General features: G+C 48.8%; 1 protein-coding gene across 1 annotated transcript; it reads left to right on the top strand.

Moving 5' to 3' along the window:
* The first annotated feature begins 8028 nt into the window (after positions 1 to 8028).
* Positions 8029 to 12887, top strand: LOC136759279 (MAM and LDL-receptor class A domain-containing protein 1). The gene is made up of 10 exons (XM_066714198.1): positions 8029 to 8203; positions 9383 to 9436; positions 9519 to 9605; positions 9788 to 10333; positions 10436 to 10561; positions 10770 to 10906; positions 11316 to 11751; positions 11929 to 12054; positions 12414 to 12550; positions 12739 to 12887. Exons 1-10 carry the CDS (start codon positions 8146 to 8148, stop codon positions 12829 to 12831), a joined length of 1800 nt encoding a protein of 599 aa, XP_066570295.1. The 5' UTR covers positions 8029 to 8145; the 3' UTR covers positions 12832 to 12887.
* Positions 12888 to 16413: the final 3526 nt, after the last annotated feature.

Below are 16413 nucleotides of genomic sequence, written 5' to 3' on the forward strand. Positions count from 1 at the left end.
TTGTGCTACTATAGTGTGAATGCACATGTTGCTGGGAAATGTGAGGGACAGGGTTCAAATTCAGGTGATGATGACGTCTGGTGGTGAATTGGTGAATACACGACACACACTTTTTCATATTTAATTCTTTATTTAATAATGCAACACAGTTTAATTCTCTGCACGTAAGAAGTCAACTTAGAGACGAAATTGACACAACTCAGAGGATTCAATATTACTGCATATTAAGGGCAAATAGGAGTGAAGAGGAAATCAGTGTTGCCTGATGTAATCAGCAAATATCAGAATCTAGACTCATTCTCTCTTGAAATGTCATACAGGTGAAAAGAAAACAGTGTCCATGGATTTATTTTCACTGGTGGTTCATGGGAAGGAAGTCGAAGTGGTAAAAGTGGTGCATAAAGGATTAAATCTGTTAGTTAGATTAGATCTGTTAATCCTGCCTTGGTACCCTGGGCTACAATTTTTTTGGAGGCCCCTTGTTTGGCCTCATCAGTCTACCGCCTGCCGGCCTAACAGAATGCAGTGTTCACTGCCTTTCATGGATACAATGATTCACAATGTGCATGTGCTAAATACATTTTCGACCTCTTATGTGCACATATAGGACACGTAAGTCACGGTTATTTTCTCATCTAGAGATGCAACAAGTGAGTGCGAGAGTAGCTCACACACAGCCAAGTACAAAGATGTATGAAAAGTTACCATAAATAACACTTCTGAATTCTTTCCATAAACAAACCCCTATTGTCTATCTGAAAGCACTAGTAAAAGACACGGATTCAGCACCCCCACCGATTAGCAGTGACACATTACACAGCAAAAATAGCACAAAACCTACGATACTCCAAATATAATAAGTAAAACCACCAGATCAACAGAGTGATACATCAGCCAATTATTTCTTATTAAAGAAGGAGGGCATTGGAGGTGATGATGAGAATGACAGCTGCTCTCCATGCTGGCAACAATGTTAGCGCTAGCTAGCCAAAAGTCGGGCGATGCTGTTTCATGTGTAGGATTAGTTGGCGGCACAGATTTAAAGAACCCAGTTAGTTTGGGATTTTTTTTCAATCATTCCTGGTCACGGACCTCTTTTTGTTTTTGAGCCTTTCTTTTTTGAGCGCCGCTCTCAAATTTCCTACCCTGCTCTGACATTTTGCGTGATTCACGTCAACACCAACCATTCTGAACCAGCCACTTTGCATTATTCTGACCAATCAACAGCAACACAACTTCATGTCAAGTGAAAAACTAGCAAATCAAAAAAACACAGTGAATGTTATATTTAAATATATATTTATTGGCCAATGAGAGGCCCCCTTGAGCTTCTGGGCCCCTGGGCTTCAGCCCAGGTAAGCCCGTGCATTAAAGCGCCAGTGGGCACTTACCATCCTCCTGGGAGACTTCAACATCCACCTCTCCAGCCCCTCCCACTCTGCCGGATTTCTTCCCCTATTTCACTCTTTTAACTTCTCTCTCTGCCCGTCTCCACCTACTCACAGGGCAGGCCACCAGCTAGACCTCATCTGCTCTAGAGGCTTCTCCCCTTTGATGCTCTCCGTGACACCCCTAGACATCTCAGATCACCACTTCATCTCCTTCTCCTTTTCTCCCATTACTTCTCCCATTCCCATTACTCAGCGAGAGAGAGAGAGAGAGGCGCACGTTTCCATATGATTATAGCTATGTAAGTCATCATAAATAAGACTAATTCCAAGGCAAACCTGGCCAGCTCTCAAGGCACACCAGTGTGCGATGGCACACAGTCTGAGAACCACTAGTCTAGCTAGCCTGCACTCACTGTAATACTGTGGAACGTGGGCTAAGCATAGAGAGAAAGTGGGATGACCTTACTTTGCCTTTGTAGAATCCAATTGATAAGTCTTCAAGCCATAATTCATTTCCCCTGAAGCATATCTATGACTCATATGCATCTCTGCAACTGATCTGGTTATTGAAACACTCATTTTGTTTATTTTGATTTCATGTTGTGAATGCCAGCCTACGCACCTGACCGGACCCTTTTGCTAGAGCAGTGTCTCACATCTTATATTCATTTTACTCTAGTGTGCTTTGGGTCCTCTCAAACGGAGGCACTGCTCTAAGGCTGCTTGCTGCTAGAAAACTGCCGCGGTCTGTTTACCTCAGTACTGCCAGTGGTAGTGAGACTGCCTATGCCAGCTAATGATGTTGAATGTGGCGAGGTTGCCAGCTAGCTAGCCAGTTTGTTTCTAAGCATCAAGATGAAACCAGCAAAGAGACATAAGGTAGACATCAGGGCGTTTTTTCCACACAATGTGAGTGCTTATAGCTAAGCTAGATATTTCAAACTCCCAGCTGCCCTTGAACTCTACCGCTCTCTACTGTCTACATTCTCCTCCTCACTCACCTCAGCCAAAAAGTCTTACTTTCAATCACTCTTTGAATCCTCTGTCAACAACCCCCGCGAACTCTACTCCACCTTCTCCTCCCTCCTTGCCCCCCCTCCCCCTCCTCCTCCCTCATCTCTCACTGCAGATGATTTTGCCTCCTTCTCCTCCAAGATAGCAGACATCCGCAAGCTCTTCAACAGTCCCCCCTCCTCTCCCATGCCGCCCAAGTCTCCCACCGATCAAGCTTCCTTTTCTTCATTCTCACCTCTCTCGGACTCTGAACTTTCCTCTCTCCTCCTACGTCACAAACCTACAATGTGTGCCCTGGACCATCTCCCCACTCGCCTCCTACAAGTGACCTCTCCTGATCTACTCCCCTTCATCTCCTCCCTCCTCAACTCCTCCCTCCTCTCTGGCTGTTTCCCCTCTGCATTTAAACAAGCTGCTGTCATCCCACTCCTCAAGAAACCAACTCTTGACCCCACCTCTCCTCGATTCTTTACTATGAGATATATTACTTCTATGTATTGAAATGTACCTAATCATACTATTTTCAATGATTTTCATTTTATTTATTCATTTCGTTATTTAATGATGTTCAATCTATGTATTTATTCAATTTTTTTGGATTTAATTTATTTCCCATAAATCTATATTTTCCTGTTTATATATATATATATATATGTATAGAGAGAGAGAGAGCGAGAGAGAGAGAGAGAGAGAGAGATTGGTGCACATAGAAAGGTGGACAGAAAGGAAAGACAGATAAAGGGAAGAAGAGAGGGGGAGAGAGAGAAGTTATCAGAGATGAAGAGGTAGAGGGTGTTAGTCCTCAGACAGGGAAGCTCATGATACAGGTGTGTGTGTGTCACAGGTGCGAGTTAAAGCGGTGGCCAAGATGTGTCCCCAGGTGTGCCCCATGGTGATTAACCCCTCGCTCACCTTCTCCAGTTTGCGCAGCTTCCCTGTCGTCAGGAACTCATCGATCTTCTCTGAGATCTTCACCCCAACACCGTCCTGACATACACACAAACATACAAAGATGGAGAGAGAGAGAGAGAGAGACTGAAGACACTATACTGAACACAGACAGAGAGAGAGAGGGCACACAGACTGCCAGTGGTTCCCAAACCTGGTCCTGGAGGACCCCCAATCCTGCTGGTTTATGTTCCAACTGAGTTCTCAATCAACTTAATTGAACCCTTAATGAATCTAATAATTTCATAAATCAGAGCCTTTTAAGAATTCTAGAATTGCATAAAGAACTAATTTAAGCTGTTGTCATCCCACTCCTCAAGAAACCCACCCTTGACCCCACCTCTCTTCAGAACTACCACCCTGTCTCTCTACTCCCCTTCCTCTCAAGCGTGTTGTCCACCGTTAGCTCTCTGCCTTTCTGTCCCATCACTCACTCCTGGATCCTCTGCAATCCGGCTTACGCACAGCTCACTCCACTGAGACGGCTCTCCTGGCTGTCACTGACTCCCTCGGCTGTGCTTTGGCAGCCTCCCTCTCCTCAGTCCTCATCCTCCTTGATCTCTCTGCAGCATTTGACACCATCAATCACTCCATCCTCCTCTCCTGCCTCGCTGACCTTGGAATCTCTGGGACTGCTCTCACCTGGTTCTCCTCCTACCTCAGTGACCGGTCCTACCAAGTGACATGGTGAGGTTCCTCATCCATCCCCCAACCTCTCCTCACAGGCGTTCCCCAAGGCTCCGTCCTGGGCCCCCTCCTGTTCTCTCTCTACACTCGCTCCCTGGGCCCCCTCATTGCATCCCATGGTTTCTCTTACCATTTCTACGCAGATGATGCCCAGATCTTCCTGTCATTTCACTCCTCTGACACTCTAATTCCTTGTCACATCTCATCCTGTTTGACTGCTATCTCCACCTGGATGCACTCCTACCAGCTCAACCGCTCCAAATCTAATCTCCTCCTCTTTCCTCCCCTCTTCCTCATTGTAATCACATCTTTTCAGACAGTACTTGTAATTTAGTCATTTACTCTCCTGTATGATAGCACTTATAAAAGTTTTGTTATACTTCTTGCTTTGCTTTACTTGTACTCGTGTGGTTTATTTTGATTTCCCCTATGCTCCCTTTCCCTCAACCCTTGACTGTGACCTAACATCTTGTCTGCACTTATCAGCTTTTACAATCTAGGATGCAAGACCTCAGATATTATTTACTGTATATCTCGTATACACTTGTGTAAATTGAAATTTGTAAAATGTATTACGCCTTGAACTGCACTGTATTATTGCACTTTGTATTGCGATTATATTCTGTAAATTGACCAGAGGGGTGTACTAGGAAGCGAGGTAACTGGCTTATCCAGGTAACTTCAGGAGTAACTTTACAAGGTCGGGTGTAACTTCCTGGTTACACAATCTTGTCTGAAAAAATACCGTCACATTTGGAAGACCCAATCGACATTGGCGCACGGATTGTGAGAGGCTCACTCTGCAGGGTGAGGGTGTTTAGAAACCGTGCAACTCCTCTAGCTGAACCCAATGATGTTCTCTAAAGATATCGATTCTCATTTGAGGGAATTCAGTATCTTTGCCGGCTTCTAGGGCCAGACGTCTCCAGTGCCACTTGCCGGAGTGATGCCCTCGGTGTTGAACAGACAGTGTGCCTTGCTTTGTGATATTTTGCCAGCGGACACTTCATGTATTCCATCGGTGATGCTGAACCTCTGAGCAAGAATACTGTGTGCCGTGCAGTTCGCAAGGTGGCACTTGCTCTCACTGAACTGCTGGATGCATTTGTTGTGTTCCCTGGCCATTTAAGCTTGCTAAAAATCATAGAGGCTTTTTATGCGATTGCAGGTAATTCGCAATAAAAAAACTTCGTCTATTTTTAATATGCATAGGCTGGGCCTATATACACAACACATTTTCTTCCATAGGAATCCCGAGGGTGATTGGTGTGATTGACTGTACGCATATCCCCATTAGAGCACCCCTGGGAGAACATGAGGGGGATTATGTGAATAGGAAGTCATTTCACAGCATCAATGTTCAGGTATTTGATCATATCGTATTTGATCTGACATGTAGGCTAGTCTACATTATTTTGTCCTTAAAACTTCTACTAATATTCTAGACAATTAAAGACACATTAGGTGGTGATTTTATTACAATGGTAGTTTGTTAAAATGGCCTGCAATCCTTTGTCAGATGACATGTGATCACCATTTATTGGTGGTCTGGGCCAGTGCATGATTCACGCATTTTTCGGGAATCCACTCTTGGTCAGAGATTTGACAACAAGGTAAGACAACCACCACCCTACATTTCACACATCACACTGTATTGTGACAATTTCTTTCTATCGTTTAAAGGGTGTTTTGATGCCCTGCTGCTTGGGGACAGAGGCTACCCGTGTCTGCGTTACCTGATGATGCCCTATCCTGACCCACAAACAAGGGAACAAATAAAATATAACGTGGCTCACAGTAACACAAGTAAAACAGTCTCTAAGCCATGGGGATAACCGACATGCTGCAGATCGGGGCCGGTGAGCTGGCGGCGACGCTGCAGAGCCCGGGAGATGGGTCCTCCTCCGGGGGCAGCTTGGTCCTGGACTAGTGATGGGTCGTTCACGAACGAGTCAGCTCTAAAAGCCGCCTCTTGTAGGTGAACGCTGGGAGCCGGCTCGCATATCAGAAGAGCTGAATATATTTATAAAAATATATAAAAATTAAGATATGAATAATCAAAAGATTCAAAATAATAGAATTAACTAATTCAAAGAATGAAAAAATAAATAAAATAATATAGGCCTAAATGCTCAAGCGCATACACATTCGTTCTGTCTGCTCAGACTAACAGCCTCACTTGTTGTTCCTGTCAACCAATGAAAAGATGCCGGGACAATTAACAATTGGCAGTTAATTCTTGATATCAGTAATTGTATTCATGATATCAAAAATGCATACTAATTAACATCCGGATAAGGATTAAATGTCACAAGGGCGTACCATGAATTGCTGATATCAGCAATTGTATTCTTGATATCAGCACTTATGGATTAAATGTCACAACGGCTTGCCATACGCGCTGTCAGATCAGTCCTCGCCTCTCTGTGCTGTGCGGAGCGGGTGTCCGGGTCCTTGTTTCCCCCACAACTCGGCACACTCACCGGCACGTCGCAGTTTTTCCTCGCAGTTGTGCGCACTGCTACACTATTCACTTTGCACACCCATTATTAACGCTAGCAGCTGCGCGGTGAACCTTTTCTTTTCGTTGTGGGCATATTACTTTGAGAGCAAACCTAAACCTTTCTACTCTGTGAAGGCCAATCAAAATACGTTTTTTTTTCCCAAATGGTAAAATGTGTGACTGACGTATGCATGGTGCTGTGGAATTGCAGAATGACGCATCTAGCCGGTTTAATATTCATATTAATGTTAACTGGAAGTGGGTGACAGTAAGGGAGTCGTCTGTGGGAAATGTAGTGGAGTAAAAGGTACATTATTTTGTTCATAAATGTAGTAGAGTAAAAGTAAAAGTAGCCACAAATAATACATACTTAAGTAAAGTACAAATACTCGAAAAACGTACTTAAGTACAGGAACGAAGTATTTCTACTTCGTTACTTTACACCCCTGTACAACTGCACTACTCAAGCCAGTGAGTCGCACAGCTGAGAGGTGCTGTGCTGTGCTGAACCCGCAACAAGGCTGGCGCATCTCTGAGAAAACACCAGCGACAAAGTTAGAAAACGGCGTCCAGAATCGAAACGTGTCAGAAATAGCCAATACCATTTCTGTATCAATCAAATCCGTGCTATTTTTGAAAAGCTTATTTCACTCGTATATAAGTATTATACAACCCGATTAACACACTTTTTATATACGACTGAATTTACCTTGTCAAATTTGTACTATAATTATTAATAACAATGGGGATAAAAATAATATGCAAATACGGGCAGCATAAGAACAAGTCTATAGGACAGCCAGGAAGTCAATGAACAAGTTAAGCTTGAATTGTTTTCTCCATTTCTGATCTTTATTAAACATATTTCTCTATGATATTTTTGTGTAATTGTCTCGCAGTATTCATCTCTTCTAAGATATGATTTCTTGTTCCGCCGGCTGTGTTTAGATATTGAAATAAACATCTGTTGCCTCGTTAAAATGACACGCCATACATGCTGTTGAGCTCAGGTCGTGTATTGTTTGTGTAGCCTATGTTTTAACCGTGTTTATGCCTTTATGCATGTATTTTAAAAATAATGTTCAAAATGTTGTGGAGCTTTCTTCCTCGTAATCAGTACGTAAGTGGTTTCAAAGCAACCGGACCTCAGTGATGCACGTCCAATGATTAACAGTGGTTTTGAAACAACGTTGGCGTATAGATCTAGTACTAGTACTACTACTAATAAATATAATGATTCTGGATGTTTTAATATTCCCAGTGTGTGAAGCTACGTGTTCTCCTTTGCAGGTTCTGAATAAATTAACAAAGAAGAAATTGAGAAAAAAAGTCATACAATCATTCAATACGAGCTAAGAAAGAAAACAATGCAGCGGGACATCAGGATCAGTAGGCAAGCCAATTAACTAATTAACGGGTTAATTACCTCAGGTGCGGGCGGGCTGTGTTGTATAAAACAGCCGGTGGGAAGGCGCTCTAGATGTTTCTGGGTTGGGTTGGAGAAGGACGATCGAGCGGCCCTGGGTGACAGAAACGCTGTTTTATTCGCTCGCACGAAAAGCCGCTTCTTTGTCCGTCTTTCCTCCCGAGTCGCGGCGCGCAATGGGGGCGGCGGAGCTCCTGCTGCGCGTTGTGTTGGCGGCGCTGTGGCTCCAGAGCGGTGAGTGCGTGTTAGCGGCCCGGTGGATCGGCTCTGTGACCTGTCCGGCTGGGTGATTGTGACCGTCTAGTCCAGGGATGGCGAAGCTGTGGCACCGTGCCGTATAGGTGGGCACGCCAAGTGAGCGCCCACAAGTAATTGAGCATCGCTAACGTTATTTTCTGAATATTAATGTTTTAGGTCGGGTTCTTGTTCGCAGATTGTCACTGTTATGCGTAGAATTGCAGCGTCCTCCTCTCCCATTGGTGGAGCTACGCAGATCCTGTATCAAATGGCTACAATCATTCATTTAACACCTCGACAATTTTAAAAACTTCATGAAGTTTATAAAGCAAAATCGATGTAAATTCTCAAATGATGCCTTTGATTGTAGAGTATATCTGTGCACACTCCTAATCACGGTAGATGGATGACTGCATTATTTTTCTTGAAACATAAATGCCACACAATGTTAATCTACCAGTTATTTTTCAAAATGTAAACGCTGTAATATTTGGTAAATGTGTTGGGGAAGGGGGGGGGGAAACGAAGGTGCATTGGTGGTGATTCAGTGCAAGTGCAAACAACGCAGTAATATGGAAGGGTTACTAATGCAAGAAGTAGACGTCTGATCATTTGGCTGCATAGGGCAATGTGGGAAATCTGTGGGAATTTGTTTTGGGGTTAAATTGTGACTGTAATGGTGTTTTAAAATGTACTTTAGCATTATAATCCTGAAACTTAATGCGTGATTAAATGTGATTTTGTGGATTTTACTGCACTGTAGAAATACTGCAACATTTAAATGGTTCAAGGTGGTGGGGGGGTGGTGGGGTTCGTAGTGGATGCATGTTTGCTTCACTTCATAACAAAATGACTGACTAAAAATTAAAAAAAAAAAAAAAAAAGCCCTTTAGCCCCTGTATAAACTTTTATATCCCTAATTTATCATTGGCACCCTTTGGCACTTGGCAAAGTATACAATCTAGACTTTGGGCACTCCAGCCAAAAAAGGTTTGCCACAATGCACACCTGGCATTGTTGGGGCACTCCTGAGCTGCTTTACTCGACTCCTCTCCTGCATTAACCTGACTGCAGAAATTGCAGGGCTGTGGTGGCTCCATGCTGCCTCTCTGGTCCTTCAGTGTTTCCTCCCCCCTCTGAAAAGTTGTACCCACGCAAATTCTCCTCCCCCCACAGTGACTGCCCTGCCTGTGAATGGAGGCTCCCGTAGGGCCCAGCTCAATGGAGGGGGTAAGTGTGGATTTCTTTATCCTTTCCCACTTCATTCTACTCTAACCTAACCCCCTTCCTGTGTGCATGCTGCCTTCCCCAGCCCTGGCACCGCTGCAGCGACGTAGCACTACTGAGGACCTGCATGCTGCCCTGGAGGCCATTGATGCCATCCACGATGCCCTGTTAAGTGAGTGTAGGGGATGTTCTACTGGGTCATCTAAATGGTGCTATGTTCTGCCTTTGTAATCCAAGCCAGTTGCTGAGCTGCTTGCACTAGTGGTCCTCCTGCAGTTTGTGCTGTAGAGACTGGGAGCGGGTGGGCTCTGCTCTGCTCAAGTCTGTAATCCTCTCTCTCCTCCACTCCCACAGACGACCTACTCTCCCAGCTGAGCAGGCAGCCTGGCACTGGGGAGCATGGCATGAGTCATGGCTCTGGCATGGGTCAGGACACTGACGGTCATGGCGGGAATCCGGATGCTGGGGGTCATGGCATGGGTCACGGCTCCGGCATGGGTCAGGATGCTGGGGGTCATGTCTCGGGCATGGCGGCCACAGATAGCCCCTCTGTGACGGAGTCTCTAGGGCCTGTGAGAGCCCTGAATCCGACTGAGCTGCAGTCCACTGCTTCTGAGCCCCACACCACTGCTGTGCTGCCCCAGTCCACTGTGGGTGTCACCAAGCACTCCACGTCTGCCCTGATGAGTGGCCACCATAGACACGGTGCCCACCATGGACATGCCCATGACCATCTCCAGCTGGCCTCCTTGAACAGCCTCTTCTGTAACTTTGAGATGGACCTGTGTGCCTGGACTCAGTCGGGGACGGGCCACTCTCACTGGCTGCTGCACCGTGAGAGGCCAGGTGCCTTTGAAGGTGTGGCAGTCAGCGGGGAGGATGGCTGCCGCAACAAAGCAGGTATGGCCCAAAGTTTTTGATGGAAACGTTTTCTGCCCTGCCCCCATGTAAACCATTGTCCTGGGGCCTTCTTCCAGTTCTCATGGTCCCTGTCACTCGCAGGGCAGTACCTGTACATGCAGTCCTCATACCAGCACAGCCAGGGCTACACTGCAGAGCTGCGCAGCTGGGAGCTGACTGGTGCGGCCTGCCTGTCCTTCTGGTACAGTGTGTTCGGGGCTGGAGTGGGTGAGTGAGCTGAGGGAGGGTGGGGCAGATGCCTTGCTCCAGGTACACATGGTATCCAAACCCTTACCTGTTGACTAATAAGTTGCATTACAATAGAGGACCGCAAGCTTTTGACTCTGGTTCTCATGTGCCTCCTGCCTTTAATTCCCTACTGGAGGTACTCTATGATCTAACTGGAACCCTGATGTCCATCTTCTCTCCCTCTCAGACTCCCTGTCAGTGTACCTGGTGTACTCGGAGAGCTCTCTGGGCAGGCGTCTGGTCTGGTCTGATGGTGGCAAGGAGACCCGGCAGTGGTACCTGGAGACTCTGGATCTGGCAGTCACCGGGGCACAGAAATACCGGGTGAGTGAGGGGCTGTCTGCCTGCCCAGCTCTTCCACTGCTTTTGTCTGGTCTGTTGATCCAAAGTGACTCGATTTTGGATGTGCAGTGAGCTAGCTGTACATCACCCTGACTCCTGACTCTGCACTACTCCCCATTATCTACCGGTGTATCCGCAGGAATCTCTAGCTCTGTCCAGCCTACTAGTCTTGGTGCATTGCTATGGTTTGTGGTGGTCTTGGGCATCAGAGTTGGTGTCAATCTTGAAAGGCTGTTGGCCAACAGACCCATGGGGGTGGGTGGGTGGGGGGGGGTAGTGTCCCACTGACCCCTTGCTTGTGTAGTATCTGTAGCAGAGTACTGGGCTGTGGGGGTTGTCTTGGGATGTCTGGGTTTAAATGAACAAATGCCTCCAACTTCTCTCTCTCCAGTTGGTGTTTATAGGTACTATTGGCAATGGTTGTAATGATGCTGTGCTGGATGATCTGGAGGTGTGGGGCCAGCCATGTGCCAGTGTGTATAGATCCACCTCTAAGACTGCCATCACTACCCCTTCTATGACTGCCAATGGGGGTAACTTTAGTACCACTACTGCTTCTAGTTCTACCAATGGGGGTAACTTGCCTGCCACAGAAAACGGAACTGCTTCAATCACTGCCAACCTTGCCACCCTCCTGCCAACCACTGCCAGACTGGGCAATGCCACCTCGGCTCCCCCTGGCTCTGTGCTGCTGTACTGCAGCTTTGAGTCCTCGCTATGCGGCTGGACCCAGTTCCAGGGTGATGACTTTGACTGGCGCCTGCACCGGGAAAGGGAGCTGACGGCAGGGGTGCACGAGAGCCGGGCTGGCTGCAGAAACCTGGGAGGTACGGGACTGCCCTTGGGAGTTGAGGGGGTCGGGTTTCCATCCCTGCTCTGGGTCCTGTCTCAAACCCTGCAGGTGCATGGAGCAGGCTGTGCTGGTGAGCACGGTTGTCTCCCTCAGAACTTGGGGTGGGGGTAAACGTTCTCCTCACTGTACCTCTCTCCACCCCCTCTCTCAGGACAGTACCTGTACATTGAAGCGATCTCCCCCAGGAAGACGGGTGACCGGGCAGTGCTGTTGAGCCCCCCACTCAGTGGCTCGGTGTGTCTGCGCTTCTGGTACAGCCTGCTGGGCCAGGGAGTGGGTAAGTCTGGTGGGCTCCGCCCTACATGGCTACAGTCTTTTACAGTGGGGTTAAAACCGCAGCCTGTGGCCGGTCCAGTCAGAGCTGCACATTTCTGTGCCGTAGCTGGATTAGCTGTGAGGTACTTCAGGATGGGTGGTCTCGCACTGGTCTGTGGACCCCCGTCTGTGGCAGATCCTGTCCTTTTAAATGTTTATTGTACATTATTGCAATGAAGTTTTAATCCCAAGTGTTCTCTACTGGGTTTTGTTTTTCATTGGGAACTGCATTTCCCTCTACAAGTACACTTCAGTTCTTGTATGCAGTATTGTGGGTTGTGTAGTTTCCAAATGTCCTCTCCTCTTTCCCACCCCCAACAGACTCCCTCAGTGTGTATGTGCTGTTCTTGGACACCCCTGAGCTCCGGTACAGGTTGTGGGAGAGGCAGGGCTCCAGTGCCCGGGTGTGGGCCAGAGCACAGGTGCCACTGTCTGTGGAGCCGGATCGGAGCTTCCAGGTTAGTGTGGGTGAGAGGGCATGGACTGTACGGATACTGCATTGAACCCTTCTTGGATTCCTCTATCTGTTGGGGGGGTGGGGGGTGCATTCTTGCTCTAAATCTGTGCGTCAGCCCCCTGTCACAGTTCCACTCCTCCTTTGGCAAGCCTGTTGAACTGACCTGCTCTTTCTTTGTGCCCCCCTAAGCTGGTGCTGGAAGGAGTGCTGGGGGAGCAGCCCTGTGGTGACGCAGCCCTGGATGAGCTCATGATTGCGAGGGGCCGCTGTAGGGGGCAGTGAACTGTGCAGGATGCGTGTGAACCTGCAGGAACCAATAAACCTTTTTACAACCTAAACCACCTGTGTGCTTCTCCTTTGGAAGGCGTTTGAGAGATGCACATTGTCAGTGCCGGCCTGTTGGGAAGGCTCATTTGAATCTGGGGGGGGGGGGGGGGGGAAGGTGGTGGCTGCTTTTTTTTTTTTTTGTTGCCTAGGGTGGCTGAATGTCCAGGGCTGGCCCTGGGTTGCAGTCCCAGCCTGGGTCCTGCTGTGGGGTGTGAAAGCATGCAGGTGGGGAGAATGTGGGTTGAACCCAGGGCAGGAGGGTGGGACTACCACCACCTCTGGAAGAGATACTGGGCACTATGGCCTTCCTGCTAGAGGTCTGCATTCCCACGGCTCTCCCCGGGACCCGTTCAGATTTCTTGCAGCGTGGGATTACATCTCCGAATTGAAGACGGTATTGGTCGGTAACTGTGGTGTACTTTGGACAGGAGCGGGCAGTCTGACAATAGCCGCTCCCGATATCCTTTGACAACCACAGATCTGCGCTTTACTCATGCTTATCAACCCCCTACACAGCCTGCTCTGAGCACTGTGCTGCATGCAAGCATGAGTGCAGATGTTCTAAATTTGTAGGTGGGAGTGGGATGGGGGGGAAAAAAGTACTGTGCAGACCTCTACTTCCTGCACCAAATGCTGACCTGCCTGGCTAATGGACACTATCATTCAACAGTCCATGGGAAGAATGATTTAAATGGAGGAAAAAAAAAAAAAAACTTGCAAATGATTGTCCAGTTATTATTTCTTGACCGACACCCTTATGTAGGGTGACTTACAAAATATAAGTGCAATACAAAGTGCAAGAATACAGTGCAGTACAAGGCATCAAACATTACAAATTCAAATTTACATTATATAATGCAATTCAAAGTATAATACATTTTCCAATTTACACAGGCAAGTACAGTAAGTGAGGTCATACATCCTGGAAAGTCAAGGCTAAATGCTGTCAAGACGTCAGGTCACAGTCCAGGGCTATGGGAAAGGGAACAAGGGGAAAATCAATAATCCAAGTATTCGTAATGCAAGGTGCATGGTAAGATGTGAAGTGCTATCTTACAGGAGAGTAAAAGGACTAATATTACAAGTACGGTCTGAAAATGTGTCTTGTGTAAGCGCTGGAAGGAGGTCAAGGACTCTGCTGTCTTGATTTTTGTGGGAAGGTCATTCTACCACTTAGGGGCCAGGGATGAGAAGGAGTGGCTCTCGAGGAATGGGAGTGTAGAGGAGGCAGAGTTAGTTTTCTGGCACCGGAAGACTGCAGTGGTCTGCAGGGTATGTATGGGGAAAGGATGGTCTTACGGTAACTTGGTGCAGTGTGGTCAAGACAGTGGTAGGTGAGGGTCAATGTCTTGAACTGAATGCGTGCCGGTATCGGGAGGCAGTGGAGTAGCGTGTGCGAATCGGGGCAGAGAGAATACCAGATGAGCCGCAGAGTTCTGGATGAGCTGGAGCGGCGGGTCGCAGTCGCAGGCCAGGTGGGAGAGGACCAGGGACTGAATGAGCATGAGTCGAGTAGTTGGTGAGGAAGGGACAGATTTGACATATGTTGTTCAGGAAGAATCTACAGGTGTGTGTCAGCGTGATGTAGGGTTGGCAGTGCTCCAGGTTTGCTGGCTCCGGAGTGGCTCCAGGGTTTCAGCTCCGGCTCCAGAGTGGATGGAGGCCCCCTGCTCCAACTACAGGCCAGCTCCAGCAGCCCCAGCTCCAGCTCTGGAGCGGCTCCGGTGCAGCTCCACACTGCTGCTCCAGTGTTGGCTGCTTTTAACCATCTCCAGCTCCGGAGCCACAAAAAACAGTGCAAACTAGGATGCAAACGTTATCTTTCAAGTCGGAAGCACTGCCCAAGGGGGAGGGGTTTCTGCGCACTTCCTTAGGAACCCAATAGAAACGTCACTCTATCAAAGCTGCCATTGGCCCCTGTGCACGTCACTCAGAACAGGTCCCTTCCCACTTCCTGTTCTATAAAACGCGGCTCCCAGGCCACAGCCCAGGTCACAGCCCTGCCCACCTGCCGATCTCCGCTAGCGCCTCACTGGCAGGCAGGCGCCCCCCCAAGGCTCGCTGCCATGGCAGCTTGTGGTAGGAGGGGACCCGGCCCGACCCCACCTCCTCTACCACCCGAGCCCGCCCCTGAGGCATTCTAGCTCCAAATTAAATCAGTTGGCTACTCCCTGCAATTTCAGACATGTCCACCCCCCTTCCAGGGCATGGTATGGACGCGAGTGAGGGACCCGTTGTAGTGTGTGGTGCTTCGCATCGAAATCGCCGCTCTCCTGGATCTGCCACCTCAAGGTGCTGCAACCTGCGCACCATGTCCCAGGCCATCAAGCCCGGCGACTGGTTCACCATGGTGGATCTGAAAGATGCTTACTTTCACATCCCCATTGCGCAGGCACACAGGAAGTTTCTCCGCTTCGCCTTCGAGGGCCGAGCGTTTGAGTTTTCTGTTCTCCCCTTCGGCCTGTCGCTAGCACCATGCACTTTTTCCAAGTGCATGGATGTCGTGTTAGCCCCCTTGCGTTGCCAGGGGGTCCGCTTCCTCAATTATCTAGATGACTGGCTGGTTTGTTCTCACTCGAGGGATCAGGTTCGGATTCACACAGACCTGATTTTAGGCTGCCTCTCCGAATTGGGCCTTTGGGTCAATCGAGAGAAGAGCGGCCTGACGCCAACTCAGCAGGCACAGTTCCTCAGACTGCACCTCGATTCCGTTGCCATGCTCGTCATGCTAGCGCCAGAGAGAGTTGCTTCAATACACACGTGCGTCTCCCTCTTCCGACTGAGAGCTCGTGTCAGGGTGTCCCTTTGCCAGAGGCTGCTGGGCCTCCTAGCGGCAGCATCACAGACCCTCCCCCTTGGCCTCCTCCAGTTGAGGCCGTTGCAGTGGTGGTTCAGGTCTCTCAGGATGCACCCTGACTGTCTCATTTCCTGCCAGTCCTGCGGGACAGACATGTGCAGGTCCGGACAGACAACACAGCGGTGGTTGCCTATATCAACAGGCAAGGAGGTCTCCGGCCACGCAGACTGTACTGTCTAGCACGCCGTCTGCTTCTGTGGGCGCAGCCACGGTTCTGCTCTGTCAGAGCAGTTCACCTCCCAGGCCTGTCCAACACGGCGGTGGACCTCCTCTCTCGGGGAGACCCCCTGGTCTCGGAATGGCGCCTCCACCCGCTTGTGTTACAACAACTGTGGAGCCGGTTCGGCAGGTCGGACATGGATATCTTGCCTTGGCAGAGTGCACACACTGCCCACTATGGTTCTCCGTCCAAGACCTCTCAGGCGTGGCCGCGCTGTCTCCTTTACGCGTTTCCACCGTTCCCCCTTCTCCCGGTGGTCCTGGAGAAGGTCAGGAGAGAACGAGCGACAGTTCTGCTGTCACGGTGGCCTCGCAGATTCTGGTTCGCGGACCTGATCGCCCTCCTCCACGGAGAGCCTTGGCAGCTCCCAGTGAGAGCGGACTTGTTGTCCCAGGTGCAGGGCACGCTTTGGCACCCCAATCCGGGCCTCCTCCAGCTCTGGGCCTGGCCCCTGAGCGGG

This window comes from Amia ocellicauda, chromosome 9 (assembly GCF_036373705.1).
Source record: "Amia ocellicauda isolate fAmiCal2 chromosome 9, fAmiCal2.hap1, whole genome shotgun sequence".
NCBI classification, from domain to species: domain Eukaryota; kingdom Metazoa; phylum Chordata; class Actinopteri; order Amiiformes; family Amiidae; genus Amia; species Amia ocellicauda.

Excerpts from the sequence above, each read along its gene's own strand:
- LOC136759279 (XM_066714198.1), top strand. The coding sequence starts at position 8,146 with ATGGGGGCGGCGGAGCTCCTGCTGCGCGTTGTGTTGGCGGCGCTGTGG. Across the intron at positions 9,606-9,787 it reads CATCCACGATGCCCTGTTAA|ACGACCTACTCTCCCAGCTG; the intron begins GTGAGTGTAGGG and ends CCACTCCCACAG. Across the intron at positions 12,055-12,413 it reads CCTGCTGGGCCAGGGAGTGG|ACTCCCTCAGTGTGTATGTG; the intron begins GTAAGTCTGGTG and ends CACCCCCAACAG.